Source organism: Gymnodraco acuticeps, unplaced genomic scaffold (genome assembly GCF_902827175.1).
Source record: "Gymnodraco acuticeps unplaced genomic scaffold, fGymAcu1.1, whole genome shotgun sequence".
NCBI classification, from domain to species: Eukaryota; Metazoa; Chordata; class Actinopteri; order Perciformes; family Bathydraconidae; genus Gymnodraco; species Gymnodraco acuticeps.
Window position 1 is genome coordinate 258,480 of NW_022991285.1, and position 16,252 is coordinate 274,731.

Below are 16,252 nucleotides of genomic sequence, written 5' to 3' on the forward strand. Positions count from 1 at the left end.
AAACTGAGCGTCCGTCCATAAAATACACCTTGAGCTCGAGCAGAAATTCAACCATGACTTCTACCCTCTTCCACAGGCGTCACCTTGTTAGAAAAAGTGGTGGGGGGCAATATACATATTTAAATATAATACAATAAAATAATCATTAACAAATTATGAAATAAAATAAGAATATAATACATAATACAATCATAAAAACTAACTTGAAAATATATATATAAAGGAATGTAATATGAACAAAAATGTTTCACTTAAACTAAAAAAAAAAATTTTTTAATAAATATGTCCCGTCCATACGGAAGAGGATTAGGGCCACATAAAAAAATTTTTTGTGAGGATTTGAAAAAAATATTATTATTTTTTGTTCTGAGAAAAAAGTCAGAATTCTGACTTTAATCTCAGAATTCTGACTTTAATCTCAGAATTCTGACTTTTTTCTCAGAACAAAAAAAAAAAAAATTATTTGGGAGAAAAAAGTCAGAAATACCGGTAACTGTCGAACCAGCTTCACTGCGATTTACACATTGCAGTAGGCAACAATGGAGGACGTGAGTGAATTTCTGCGCGCCAGAGGGGTCCAAGAGGAAACCATATTGCAAATGGAAGAACAAAAGGTGAGTTATAAATATATAAGTGTGTTTTGGGCGTTCGTAAAAACAACGAAAAGGCGTTAGAATATGAAATGCAGACATTGATGAGCTAGCAGCAAGTGCATTAGCTTATATTCTATGGCTCCCCCCATCTAATTCAGTAAATAATGGTTTAGTTCGTTGACACGCAAGTTTGTGCTTGTTGGAACAGTGGCGACTAACCAAGAGCAACAGCCTGGTGGTTTTCATGTTTCTGTAGAGAAGATTTCATTAAGTGTGTTTAACAAGGCAGCTAGCAGCTAGCTGAGAGCCTGACAGCTACCGCTCACCAGCCTGGCGGGGAAAAACCATGGGAAATACATATCGCCCAAACTTCTTTTTGTTTGCCATCATTACTTCAAATTATTTTTGCCTGTAACAGTTTAGAGATCAGTGGTCAAAGTACAACGCAAGGAGGCAGTTGCTAATTATATTCCCAAAATTCGCCCAGTAAAACCCCTCTCGGTACTGTAGCATTGTTACCACAGGGGTTTGGGCCATTGTCCTTGTATCCCACAATCACAGAATTATCAGCATATGAATATGAATCCTGCTGTACTGTCTGAAGGAGATTAAAACAGCAGGACAGTGTTGGTAATTGTATCTAGTATCGCTGCGTATCATGTCAGTCTCTAACGTTAACGTTACTGAAAGCTGCCGTTGGTGGGCCGCTGGCTCTGGCATAGGTGGGCCGTGGACTTTCACAGCGCCGGTACCGCATCCGCCGCCGCAAACACCCGCCGTTGCGAGGCTCTGGTGGCTCCGGCAGGTCCGGTGCAGCGGTGCTGTGAAAGTCCACCGCCGTTGCGAGTCTCCGGCTGTAATAATCCACTTTAAAAACACTTTTAAGGGTTATACTTATGTGAAGGTTATAAACTTTAGGGTAACCAGGGAAACTAGTAGTTTCTGTTTTTTTCTAATAAAGTGACAACAGTACCATCATGGCAAAAACTGGCTTTTTAAGGGTTAATATTCTGAAAATTAATGAATGTTTTGTATTATGAACAGGACTGATTTGGTCTGCGAAAGGGCAAAATAGTATATATCTATATATAACGATGTACAAGGGTTGACAATAGTTATACAATGTGCACAAACTTCATTGTGTTTTCTTTTCTTTCTTCTTTGCAGATTGACAGCGACGTCATTGGTCTTATGGATGATGCCACTCTTCAAAAATACATCCCCTCCTACGGAGACCGAATAGCCATCTTTAATCATTGTAGAAGTAAAAGGCCCACATCAAAGCGAAAAAAAGGCCTTTATGAAAGACTGAGGGAAAAAATGACAGTGAGATCGGAAAGTTCTCAAGGAAACGCATCAGGTACAGAAACAAGAAAAACACAGACAAAGAAGCTGAAAGCCACAAGAAATATTGAAATAGGCTGGATTCACAATGACACTAACACAACCAAACAAGTAAGGGCAAAACAAGGAGGTGGCACTAGAAAAATTAAACTATCAACTAATGCTGGTTTGAATGAAATCCTTGAAACAGGAAAGACACTATTTTTTCCTGATGGAATATCACCTAAAGGACCTGAATCAGAGTTCGACTTTGAGGTGTGGGATTTTAAACAAAACTGCCTTACAGCTGAAACATGCCCTTCAATTAGCACAATGTACGAAACTGTGCAAATGACAATGTTGCGATTTTACATTGCCACAAAGCGAAAACCTTCTGCAAACGCTGACAGCGACACAGTTGAAGAGACTTCTGAGTTTAATCTTGTCTCGGGTGAAAATGACGACTACACAGATGTCATTATTGTTTTGGACGACATACAGCGATCACTAAACATTTCTAGTGATCCTGAAATCACCTTTGGTCCTCATTTCGGCATCGAGGAAGATGAAGAAGACACACTCATATTTGAGAATGTTCCTGTCCCCGCCAGTCCACTTGAGGCAGAGAAACAACTAACAATCACTGTACATCATGCAAACACCCTAGCTGACATGATTACTGCCTTTTCTGATGCAGAGATTTTAAACAAATCATTGAATGTGAGGCGCATTCTCCCAGATAACAAGGAAGAAGCAGGCAGTGGTTCTGGGGTACTGAGGGATGTTCTCAGCTGCTTCTGGCAAGAATTCTATGAGAGATGCACACTTGGGACAACAGTTAAAGTGCCCTACATTCGCCATGATTTTCCTGCTGAAACATGGAAGGCAATTGGAAGAATCCTTTTGAAAGGTTACCAAGATTGTGAATATTTCCCAAACAAACTTTCACTGCCTTTCCTTGAACATGTGCTGTTTGATAATGTGTACAGTGACCTCAAAGCATATTTTATGCAATTTGTGAGCAGCCAAGAACGTGAAGTTTTGATGCAAGCGCTGACTGATTTCACTGCAGTTGACACTGATGACCTTTTGGAGGTTCTCGACAGCTATGGCTGTAGAAGGAAAGTCAGCGCAGAGAATCTTCCTAAAATAATTGAAGAAATTGCCCACAAAGAGATGGTCCAAAAACCAATGTTCGTTATTGACTGCTGGAGGGAGATTAACCATCAACATCTCAACCTCAGTCCAGAGGCACTGACTAAGTTGTTGTCTGACCTGCAACCCACCACAAAAAAAGTCTGCAAACTACTGAAATTTGATGTTGATTTGACTACAAACCAAAAAGAGGTAGCAAATCATCTGAAAAGATTCATCAGAGAGCTAGATGAGAGTAAACTTCAGAAGTTTCTACGGTTCTGCACAGGATCTGATCTCATTGTGACAGACAGCATCTACGTGGGATTTGAGAAAATGACAGAGTTCACAAGAAGACCGATTGCACACACATGTGGGAATATTCTGCACATAGCTGACAGCTATGAGAACTTCCCAGATTTCCGTTCAGAATTCAATGCAGTTCTTGAGAGCAATGTGTGGGTTATGGACATTGTTTAGACTCCAACAACAATAACCAAACCAATCCAAACTGTTAAGAGTTTTTCATGTTCGAAGTAGTTGTGCAGAATTGCAAGTAATGGTGTGCTATACTGTATATTTGGGAAGCACTTCACCAGGACCTTTAATAGTTATAGAGAAGTCCAGCTGGCCAGAAGGGAGCCCATCTTTCACTACACAAACTTGGTGGTGTGTTCACAAACTACAACAAACTTGCATATTGACTATTATTCTCCAGTTGCAGAACACAAACCTGACTTGACAGAAATGTAATTTGTTCATGTAATTCAAGACCTTTTAATACTGCTAAGATGTTTAAGGATTCAAACAAGAACAGTGGCATGCTTCATTGTTCTTATATGGAAACAGACAGTTGTAAAATACAATGTACTGTTTGCTCCCTCTTACTTTTTGTGTAAATTGTAAAATGATATGCCACTTACCCAGGTGAATAACTTGTGTAAAAGCATGAATGTGTAACTAACCCCTTATCTGACCATTGACTGGAATATAAAGTTGCAAAGCAAGTGCCTTGTTCAAAGCATACTTGTTTATTTAGAACATATTTTATACTAGTGTAAAAAGTAATTAAGACATGTGCCAGTGCAATAACAATTATTAAAGTATCCAAAAATAAAAGATAGGTTTTGTTGCACACAACAATGCCTGCAAAACAGATGTTGAGACTTAATACAATTTACCTTCAGAATGTCTTTCAGTATCAAAGCAATACTTGCAATCTTAGTAAAAAGCAAACAATTGTAATCATAACTTCTCATAACTAAGATAACTGGTAGAAGACTAGTTCAGTCTGTTTATATGCACATCTGAGAGGTGTGTGTGTGTGTGTGTGTGTGTGTGTGTGTGTGTGTGTGTGTGTGTGTGTGTGTGTGTGTGTGTGTGTGTGTGTGTGTGTGTGTGTGTGTGTGTGTGTGTGTGTGTGTGTGTGTGTGTGTGTGTGTGTGTGTGTGTGTGTGTGTGTGTGTGTGTGTGTGTGTGTGTGTGTGTGTGTGTGTGTGTGTGTGTGTGTGTACTTGTTTAGAAGAACCAACCAGTCCACCACTTGAAACTTTAACAAGACATTTGGAATCAAGGCAATGTGACACCTGAGGAAACATTTGATCATACAACATTTTAAGCATTATTTTTAAGATATTTGTTCCGTTTCTATATTTCACATCTTGTTTATTTAGAACATATTTTATACTAGTGTAAAAAGTAATTAAGACATAATCTTAAAATAATGCTTAAAATGTTGTATGATCAAATGTTTCCTCAGGTGTCACATTGCCTTGATTCCAAATGTCTTGTTAAAGTTTCAAGTGGTGGACTGGTTGGTTCTTCTAAACAAGTAGATACACATACACACTTTCCCTATACACACACACACACACACACACACACACACACACACACACACACACACACACACACACACACACACACCTCTCAGATGTGCATATAAACAGACTGAACTAGTCTTCTACCAGTTATCTCAGTTATGAGAAGTTATGATTACAATTGTTTGCTTTTTACTAAGATTGCAAGTATTGCTTTGATACTGAAAGACATTCTGAAGGTAAATTGTATTAAGTCTCAACATCTGTTTTGCAGGCATTGTTGTGTGCAACAAAACCTATCTTTTATTTTTGGATACTTTAATAATTGTTATTGCACTGGCACATTACAGGCAGATATTTGTTCCGTTTCTATATTTCACATCTTGTGGATCAACCAATAATTAAAAAAAAAAAGCAAAGCAAAAGGGCTGTAATTTTCCGGTCATCCTTGTGCGGAATTCTCATGTTTTGTTAAATGTTACTTTTAACATTGAAATGTAAGTTAAGGTTACATTGTGAATCAAATGTATTTTCTTACACCACATTTGTATGCAGGCCTTCAATTGAATGTTGATAAAGTTTCCTATTCTTATGGGTATAAAGTGATTGAATAAATAAGCTTTACAATAGTTGTTCCAAGACTTCTCTAAAATATCTTATAGTAATTCATATTTGACACTAATGTGAGAATTTAATTAGTCATGTGGCATTAAAAACAATGATAAAATAATTGAAAATTCATTAAGAACACTACCATTCTGTTTATCTATGCTTTGAGTTCTTGATGCCTTTTTTACAAATGTGTATTTAATTGTCTAGAAATGGTATCCTTTATTGTCTTAATAAAGTTAATTGTTTATTTTTGCCAACACTAGGTTGTAATGTTATGGTGATACAGGTAAAAGACTGATGTATATCAATACTGAGAACATATGATGAATACTGCACTGACATACTCATTGTATCAGCATTGGATCAAATGTGCTCCTATTAGTATGAACTCACAACCAAGCTTCCCAAAGTCTGTTCACCTCAAGTTATTACGGCTAAATTGTTTCATTGAGTTCCGAGAATACATAAATGTAACCACATTTTGAAATATAAGTAATTGAAATAAATAAAATGTGTTACTGCATAAAGACAATCTGATCCATTTAATTAATGTGTTATGCAAAAAGGTGTGAACGATGTATCTATTGCTTAAATCATTCAATTTGTGCTTACACTTTTGCAAGAATGTGATCAGACATTTTTAGTAAAAACAATGGAGTTATACTGAAAAATTAACATGTTCATTATTGTATGCATGTGGCAATCAATAAGTCATTCTAAAGTGATGTTTGTATTCACCAATAAATGGCACTAGCAGGTTTGTTATGTCAGCGAATGGCGTTGTTATCCTTTCTTAAAGGAGGAAGTTTGTCCAGTGTAAGCAAGGCCTTCTCAGTTGCAGCAAACTACATGGCAATATTAATGACTGGTCCCTTACTGTTTTTAGAGCGCACATGAAATAATCTGGCAACTGAGTGAAAATTAGCAATCAGTTGTTACCATTGTGTAACACATGGTACATTATTTGTGTATACAATGTAGAAACATGTAACAAAGATTTGGCCCATACATACAGTAGGCTACCATTAAAAAAAAAACTGTTGAAAAGCTGTAAAGAAAAATGAAAATAGTGTTGAGAGACAAACATTTAAGGAATACATGAAATACCATTGACTATGATTTTTATTGATACATTTTTGACTAAATAATTACTTATTTTTTAAGGTCAGTTTTGTCCTGAACAGTATTTTGTGTTTTGCATAATGACATGTACGCTACATGTACCATTAATCAAATACTTGTCGTCGTATTTCATCTCGTAACAGGATGTATAGATCAGCTGCAGCAAATGGATCTGCTGGATCATCCCATCCGTTTTCCGCCATGAGTAGACAACACAGTTCAAAAACAGTTTCATCGCACGGAAACTGGCCTTTGGGAGTACACTCTAACATACACAAATTGACCTCCTCCATGGTAATAGGTTTGAGTCTATCCTCAGCACTGTGCAACTCTGGGAATGAGTACATAATCTCTGGCCGACCAGATGCTGTGTCATCAGTTGATCTTGGTCTGATTTTGTGGGAATTCCAGGTGTTGACCACTTCATCAAGTTCATCCTGCATAGAAAAAAAGCACAGTAAATGTAGACGACATGTCTTAAGAAGCTTTCGGACATAACTTCTACCTGTCTAGATGGAGGCTGAGGTTGCTGCAATGTCCACGAACATAGTGAATTATAATATTATTATTACTCATACTACTTTTATTAATGACTAATCTCAGAAATAAATAAAATATTTTACCTGAACAAGATTAAGGTAACAGAATTGGATAAGACTTTTGTCCAAAAAGTCTCCTGTGAAGTGGCCATCTTCCTGGAGAGTTTGGAACAGGTTCATCCAGAACTGCGCACTCTGTTTGCGGAGTATACCCCACCATCCTTCAATGCGCTGGTTTGCTGTGCTTCTTCCATAAAGGAAACTTCTCTCCCCAGCAAAACTGTCTGGGTGGTTCCTTCGCAAAAACATCTGCATTTCTTCAACAGAAACATTTTCCGTGCCCCTGTCTGCACGAATCCTCTCTGGACATCCACCTATACCTGAAACTGTTTTGATAAAGTAACTTGCAACTACTTTAGGATCACTGTTTGTGATATAGGCTTCCATCCATAACACATAGCGGCTAAAACCATCTATACAGCCGTTGATGGCAATGCCATAGGGCTTTAGTTTATCATAACCATCCATGTGCCAAAGTGCATTTGGCCCTCTGCATCTGTACTGACGTCTTCTCAAGCGGTGGGCTCGTCTTAATTCCACACCTTGTGGATCAACCAGTTTGATGATGCGTCTTATGCTATCTTGTGACACAACAAGGCCCTGTTGAATTGCACGGAGATGAAGCCAACGGTATCCCTGCATCTGTCCATTAGTCATGATCTCATGCTGTACAAAAGCTAGCACTTCCTCCAAGTCAGACTGGTTCTTCCTCCTGAACAGGTTAAGTCTTTTACAAATTCTCTTTAATGTTCGGACACTAATTACAATGTGATTAGTGTGTGCCAAAATAGCAAGTATTTCTTTGTTACTTAGGGAAAGTCTGAAGTATAGTTTAATTAAGTCATCCAAATCTGGCTCTGCAGGCATTGTTGTGAGCAGCGCAGCAAACTGATGTAATGCAAAATATAAAGAGGACAATTTGGTATTCGTAGGAGGGGTTGTAATATGCAGTTGAATTGTACATCAGACAATAACGTTGCTTTTAATCTGCAAAAAAGAAAAGAAAATATATTGTTTAAATATTGTAAGGTTAAGACTCTTCTTCCTATTTTACACAGTATATGCTCAGTAAAAGTGTCCATTACGGAGTACGGATCTTATTTATCAGGAACACTTTATATGCAGGAACACAAATCCTACCTTTAATTTAAAGCCAGAAAGTGTTAAACATTCTTACTGTTAACCTCACTAACTTGTTTCATAAAATGCGTATATATAGGCATATATATATATATATATATATATATTTTTTTTTACAATATATATATATATATATATATATATATATTGTAAAAAAATACGCATTTTATGAAACAAGTCTAGAATGGAGTAAGACAGTTGTGGTTGTGGGCCACAACCACAACTGTCTTACTCCATTCTAGACGAGATGATGTTTGAGATGTTGATCATTTTGATGGTTAATAGCCTTCTGATTGTCAGCTAGCTGCCTTGTTAAACACACTTAATGAAATCTTCTCTACAGAAACATGAAAACCACCAGGCTGTTGCTCTTGGTTAGTCGCCACTGTTCCAACAAGCACAAACTTGCGTGTCAACGAACTAAACCATTATTTACTGAATTAGATGGGGGGAGCCATAGCATATAAGCTAATGCACTTGCTGCTAGCTCATCAATGTCTGCATTTCATATTCTAACGCCTTTTCGTTGTTTTTACGAACGCCCAAACACACTTATATATTTATAACTCACCTTTTGTTCTTCCATTTGCAATATGGTTTCCTCTTGGACCCCTCTGGCGCGCAGAAATTCACTCACGTCCTCCATTGTTGCCTACTGCAATGTGTAAATCGCAGTGAAGCTGGTTCGACAGTTACCGGTATTTCTGACTTTTTTCTCCCAAATAATTTTTTTTTTTTTTGTTCTGAGAAAAAAGTCAGAATTCTGAGATTAAAGTCAGAATTCTGACTTTTTTTCTCCCAAAAAAAAAATATTTTTTTTTTCTGAGAAAAAAGTCAGAATTCTGAGATTAAAGTCAGAATTCTGACTTTTTTCTCAGAACAAAAAATAATAATATCTTTTTCAAATCCTCACAAAAATTTTTTTTATGTGGCCCTAATCCTCTTCCGTACGTCCAAAAGTCATAACAAAATGTTATTAATGTAGTAAATCCACCAAGGAGAGTGTTAGGAGATGTGTGAAGTGATATTGGTAGAACTTGACTTTATGACAGCACTTTAATATATAATAAAGGACTGGCTTATCTAAAGCCAGTTGAGTAGCACTTGAAATGTTTGGCTCTATGAAACCTGATGTACTTATATGATTCTGTTTTCTTCAAGTTTGTATTTTGTTGGTCGAACGCACTTATTGTAAGTCGCTTTGGATAAAAGCGTCAGCTAAATGCAATGTAATGTAATGTAATGACAGGGACGTTAATTAAAGGGGACCTATCATGCAAAATGCACTTTTTGATGTCTTTTATACATAAAGATGTGTCCCCGGTGTGTCAGGGAACTCACGCAGCGTCAGAAAATAAAACCCTCTCTCTTTCCTCCGTACCCAAATCTCTAAAAACGGGGCTACAACGGAGCTCATCCAGATTTGCAGCCGATATGACGTCAAATCGGCGGCGAACCCACAGCACTATCAGAAAAGCCTTTGAGCTCCATACTGTTTCAGAAATAATCCTTGATCTAATAATCCTTGTGTTTCATCACCGCAGCATTTTAGACAGTATCTGCCAAGCTCCGCCCCCTCTTATTTAATTTTTTTTCAGTTAAAAAATTATTTAGCCTTTATTTATACAGGTGAAAATCTCATTGAGACACAGGGTCTCATTCTCAAGAGAGACCTGTTTATACCCAGAATCAGCACTTTTGAAACAGGAAGTGAAATAGAGGGATATGAGGCATGGGTGATCTGTATGGTATTTTGACCAAAACACTTCATAGACATGTTTTTTTAAATAGTTTTTTATATATCTGAGACCTATGCTATAGAGAGGCGAAGACCCTCCCTTTCCGGTGGACCTCCATGGGACCTTATTTCGGAAAAATTACGTATTGAAGTCAATGGCGAGAGAAAAGTTATCTTTCAATCCCGTTTGAATTGTGCCACGAATTACACGTTTGTCAATTTAAAAGATAATTGTGCAAATAAAAATAAAAGGGTTTACAGTAGTAACACTGTCTAAAAGTCATCACATTTCAGAATTGATTTTAAAGTGCTTTTAAAGATTTACAAGGCTTTACATAACCATCAGTTACTGTCTTTCATTGTATAACCCTACAAGGACACTCAGATCCTCCAATGCATTTATTTTAGAAGTACCCAAAGTATTACACAAGAAATCTGGGGAGGCTGCTTTCTGTTTTTATTACTGTGGAACAGCCGCCCATTGGATCTTAGAACTTTTGTAACCAATCTTTTTAATTTGGGGTCATTTTAGTGATATCACTGTTCATGTTTTATGATTCTAACTCTTTCAGTTTGTTTATAACTTGATTTTAATTATGTTCCTCCATCATTATTTTCTACCTCTAAAGCACGTTGGGCTGCATCTTGCATGAAAGGGGCTATATAAATAAAGATTATTATTATTTGAATGAACCATTATTTGAACCCCCTCTCCCCCCTCCTTTCCCTGTGAGCCCAGTGGCCGTCTGCGAGACACCGCGGAACTCAGCCTGGGCACACACACACACCCGCAGCCTGGCTGGGAGTTTGTGTGTGTGCCCAGGTTTGTGTGTGTGCACAGGCTGCGAGCCTCGCAACGTCCCGCCACGTGTCTGCGTGTGAGAGGAAGTCCGCGGATTAGTCCAAATGTAACGGCTCCGCGACGTAACGACTCCGCAGATTAGTCAATTTGGACCAATCTGCGGAGCCGTTACGTTACGTCACTATACCCGAAATACGCCACTATACCCAAGAAGTAAACAATGGAAAAATAAAAATGTCCAACGAGGCGTTCTGGGGCAGCATAGACAGGTATTTTCTGTGTTAGAGTTCTACTCGCTACAGGGTGTACTTTGAGGGTTTGTGACTCTGCAGACCGTTTACATGCAGAAAAAGCTTCATAACAGGGACGGGTGATAACCAGAAAAGCATGACATGGGACCTTTAATACTCACCGTGCATAACTTAATTTTTAATCACAGCAGCTTTGGAATGGTAGAATTTGTGCAGCATAACTTTGAATGGGTTACTCTTAAAGCTTTTGAAAAATGGGAATACAGCTCTTCTACAAAAGCCTGCACTGATTTATCTAAAACACTATTGTCACACATTCAGCTTCATGCATTGAAAGAATAAAAGCAAAGACCAAATATCTATTTTTCAACATTTATTATGAATAATCAGGTGTTACGTTAGCAGTTGTTATTGCTAGTAGACTTTATGCTTGGTTTAAAAACATGAACATACTTTTGCCAGAATCCATGCAAATGATCCTCCACAGTGAAATGTGCATTAAATACACCAAAGAGCAAATATAATCTTATCATTTGGCTTTTATGATAAGAAAAACAACTGTTTACAACAATAGCTGGAGATCATGGACACTCCATTTGTCTCCTGTAGAAAACGTTAATAGACTCTATAGTGCAGGGGTGTCAAACTCAAGGCCCGGGGGCCAAATCCGGCACGCAACTTCAGTTTATGTGGCCCTGCAAGAGCTTGTGTGACACTTGGGTCCTGCTTGCTGTTGCTTTCTTGTACTTCACTTCCGTCAGTTTGAGATATCAATCAGCTTTTATTCCGCAAACCATGGAATAGACACACAGATCCACAGTTTAGCCACAGTACAGCGAGATGTTGCTCCAAAGCCAAATCAAATCCAATCAAGTTTTATTTATATAGCACATTTATAAACGATTTTTGGTGGAGCCAAAGTGCTGTACATATAATAAAAATAGCCTACAGTAGAGACACTTTACAGCAAATACAACAGCACAGATTGTTCAGAATATCAGTATGAGAAAAACGACACCCTCTATCCTTAGACCCTCACATCGTACAAGGAAAAACTTCCAGAGAAAACCCACAGTTTAAGGGGAACATGGGAGAAACCTCAGGGAGAGCAACAGAGCAAAGCTAAGAATCCTCTAACACTCTTTTAGTGATCGTATAGTGGTATCATTTGTTTAGAGAAAAAGGATTCTAAATACAAATATAAAGAAACCCAATAACATTTATTACAAACATAAAACAATTTAGTTTGTAATTGTGACAATAAAGATTAATCAAATTACTTAGATGAATGCACAGAGACTTGACCACTTCCACATTCCTCATCCCCATTATCTGAGTTGACAAACGAGGCAGGAGTTTCAACCTCGTCCATGAAAACAAAGTCAACCGGGAGAAGCAGGTTCCGATGCACAACTCTCTCTTTTCCAGATTGGGCTTCTCTTATCCTGTATACGTTAATCCCAGCCCTCACCGACACAACATCATAGGGCGTAGAAACCCTCTTGTCAGCAAGCTTTCTTTTGCCCCTCTCACCACGGTTGGCCAACAAAACTCGATCACCCACAGCCCACGGAGAACCCTTGACTTTGCGGTTGTAAAGCCGAGCATTACGGGCTTGCTCATTAAGGCTGTGATTTTGAGCAATCCTTGCAGCTTCACACAAGTCCTGTCTCAACTGAGAGACAAACTCATTATGGCTGACCACTCTTTTTCCCTGTGAACACCCTGAAGACGCAGAGACATAAGCAGCGATGGCGCCCTCTCTCCTGCAGGCGTACAGGAGGCGCTGGTGGACGGCGGTGCTGGAGAACCTGCTGTGTTCGGCCGTGCTGCTGGGATGGGGCTCGCTGCTCATCATGCTGAAACGAGAGAACTTCTACTTCCACCTGTGCTCAGTGAATGAGTCCTTAGTCGTGTCTTTGGGTAACTCTTCTGAAGGTGACGTCGAGTGGCTCTACTGCGTGGACCAGGAAGAGATGCTGAATCTGGGCTTCACTATTGGGTCCTTCTTGCTCAGTGCCACCACCCTGCCACTCGGGATCCTGATGGACAGGTTTGGGCCACGCCCAATTCGCCTGGTGGGCAGTTTCTGTTTCGGCCTGTCCTGTGTTATAATGGCCGGGTCTGCCTACAATCCTCAGGTCCTGTCAGCGCTCATTTTCTTGGCTGTCTCCTTTAATGGCTTCGGAGGCATCTGCCTGACCTTCACATCACTCACGCTGCCCAACATGTTTGGTTCTCTGAGCTCCAACATCCTGTCTCTGATGATCGGCTCCTACGCCTCCTCTGCTGTCACCTTCCCTGGAGTCAAGCTCATCTACGATGCAGGTGTGTCCTTCAACGTGATCATGTGGGTTTGGGCAGGCCTTGCCGGGTTCGTCTTCTTCAACTGTTTCCTCAACTGGCCCACTGAAGGCTTCCCAACCCCCGACGAGGTAGACTACAGCAAGATCTTCACACTGAAAGAGACGCCTTCATCTGACTGGAAGATTGTCGCAGAGAGACTCAGCGAGAAAAATGGAGATATCCGACACTCCACAGAGAAACTCCCTAATGGAACTGACTTTGATTCTGCACCCAAGTCTCCTCCCTTCCGCCGGTCTGTGTTCTCGCTCATCTTCCTGTGGAGTCTGGTGACGATGGGGATGTCCCAGTTGAGGATCATCTTCTTCATGGGAGCGATGAACAAGATGCTGGAGTTCATGGTCACCCACGGTGAAGAGTTTCCATCTGACGAGTTCGAGATAGAAGAAAAAGTGAGTTTCTACTCGTCCATCTTCGGCACACTGCAGCTGCGGTGCCTGCTCACATGTCCTCTAATTGGATACATCATGGACTTCAGGATGAAGGATTGCACCGATGAGAAGACTGTCCCCCCAGGCACAGAGCAGAGGCAGATCAGTTTACCCACGAGAGACTGTAAGATCCAGAAAGTGACCAACGCCATGAGGGCTTTCATTTGAACCAACCTGCTGCTGCTCGCCTTCGGAATCTGCTGCCTCATCGACAACATGCCTCTACAGATCCTGACCTTCATCCTCCACACGATGGTCCGAGGCTTCATCCACTCCTGCTGCGGAGGACTGTATGCTGCTGTATACCCGGCCAACGCACCAATGTGACACTTGGGTCCTGCTTTGCTGTTGCTTTCTTGTACTTCACCGGAGTCAGTTTGAGATATCAATCAGCTTTTATTCTGCAAACCATGGAATAGACACACAGACCCACAGTTTAGCCACAGTACAGTGAGACGTTGCTCCAAAGCGAAGAATCCTCTAACACTCTTACGCTGCGTCCACACTACAGCGTCGACAGCTTCAAAAACAGTTTCCAACGCGTCTGCCCATTCACTTTGAATGGGGTGATGTCACGTTGCCTCGCTTTTCGCCAAACTGAATTGTGGGTAGCATAGCGGTCCGTCTCCGCCGGAGAAGCCGGAGTAGCCAGCGCCAGCCAATCAAATCCCATTTCTGAAAATCTGACAGCTCAAGCCCTAGCCAATCGAACCGCGTCTAAGCTGGGAAAGATATCCCGCCGTTCATTTCTATATTTCAAAAAAAGATGGAGGAGAAACTAATTATCGCCGTAGCAAATCACCCGGTTTTGTATGACCAGACCCTCTTCACCTACCGGGATACAAACCGGAGGAACCAGGCATGGAGGGAGGAGGCAGAGACAGTGGGTGAAACTGGTAGGTTTTTGCCTGTTTGGGGAGTTTATATATATTTATATTGCTCGCATAAAATCCCCGGGGTTTTTTGCTTTGTATGTCGGGGGCGGGAGATTCATGTGATTGGTTGTTGGTCGCGTTGCTCGCAAAAAATCCCCAAGCTTCAGACACGCCCAGCTCCAAGCTTTTTTTGAAGCTGTAGTGTGGACGCTCCGTTACAGTGATCGTATAGTGGTATCATTTGTTTAGAGAAAAAGGATTCTAAATACAAATATAAAGAAACCCAATAACATTTATTACAAACATAAAACAATTTAGTTTGTAATTGTGACAATAAAGATTAATCAAATTACTTAGATGAACAGTATTCAATAAAACATTTAACAGCTCAAAATAAACATACCTGCAAACCATGGAATCGACACACAGATCCACAGTACAGTGAGATGTTGCTCTACAAAGGAAAGTTTCACATCAGTGACGTAAATGCCACATGCACTCCTCCACAACGTTAGCGGCTAACTAGTTAGCTGGAAAACGGCTCACTCTCAGTTTATGTACAATTCTTATAAAAAGTGATACACTACGGAATCTAAAGACATTTAGCTAAACATAAAATATAACCAATAAATGCAGATAGATTATACACAGAATAGTACACGTAGATCACAATTATTATTATATTTACAACTGAGTGAACAGAGCAACAACCAGCGGCGTAGCTGTGGGTGGGCCCGGGTGGGCCCGGGCCCACCCACATGCACGTCTGGCCCACCCACAGCCAATCAGCGCTTCATAGCGCAGAGCCGGGAAGCCCAGAAGGAAGTGCCACAAACTGCAGTTCATCTAGTGGCCGACAGGGGATGGATGCAAAAAGGAGCAATTCCCATAGACCCCCATGTTAAAATGCCCAACTTTACAGCAGAAATAAACATGTTTCTAGCCTGGATCCAATAAAACTTATTCTGGATATAGTTAGATTCCACCTTCATGACAATGGAATAGGGAGTGCATTTTTTTACCGTGAGTTTTTATAGTAAGTAAAGTAACTTTTGCCGTGAGTGAATGAAAGTATTATTTCTTCTTGAGGTCTGCAGTTTAGCGTGTACACATTTGCTGAATATGAAAACACTCAGTGTGTGCCCACTGTGCGACTGTCAAGGATAAACAACCTGTGCCCCCGATATATGTTGTATGTATTATTGCTACACAAACATTAATTAAGAGATCTCTCCCCGTCTGTGTGCGAGGGGGCGGGGCAGTTTACACACACGCAGCTGCTACATGCAGCAACACACACACACACACACACACACACACACACACACACACACACACACACACACACACACACACACACACACACACACACACACACACACACACACACACACACACACACCACACCACACACACACACACGGAGGAGATGGCGGAGAGAACGCGCT

At 40.2% G+C, this 16,252-nt stretch overlaps 2 protein-coding genes and 1 pseudogene across 2 annotated transcripts; 2 read left to right on the forward strand and 1 right to left on the reverse strand.

The window, feature by feature from the left end:
- The first annotated feature begins 450 nt into the window (after positions 1 to 450).
- LOC117562094 lies at positions 451 to 4,186 on the forward strand. The gene is made up of 2 exons (XM_034239876.1): positions 451 to 614; positions 1,761 to 4,186. Exons 1-2 carry the CDS (start codon positions 540 to 542, stop codon positions 3,528 to 3,530), a joined length of 1,845 nt encoding a protein of 614 aa, XP_034095767.1. The 5' UTR covers positions 451 to 539; the 3' UTR covers positions 3,531 to 4,186.
- A 1,461-nt stretch (positions 4,187 to 5,647) lies between these two features.
- LOC117562095 lies at positions 5,648 to 8,098 on the reverse strand. Its single transcript, XM_034239878.1, has 2 exons — positions 7,228 to 8,098; positions 5,648 to 7,041 (listed from the first exon to the last, which is right to left on the reverse strand). Exons 1-2 carry the CDS (start codon positions 8,068 to 8,070, stop codon positions 6,709 to 6,711), a joined length of 1,176 nt encoding a protein of 391 aa, XP_034095769.1. The 5' UTR covers positions 8,071 to 8,098; the 3' UTR covers positions 5,648 to 6,708.
- Positions 8,099 to 12,885: 4,787 nt separating this feature from the next.
- Positions 12,886 to 14,256, forward strand: LOC117562097 (annotated as a pseudogene).
- The last annotated feature ends 1,996 nt before the right edge of the window (positions 14,257 to 16,252 follow it).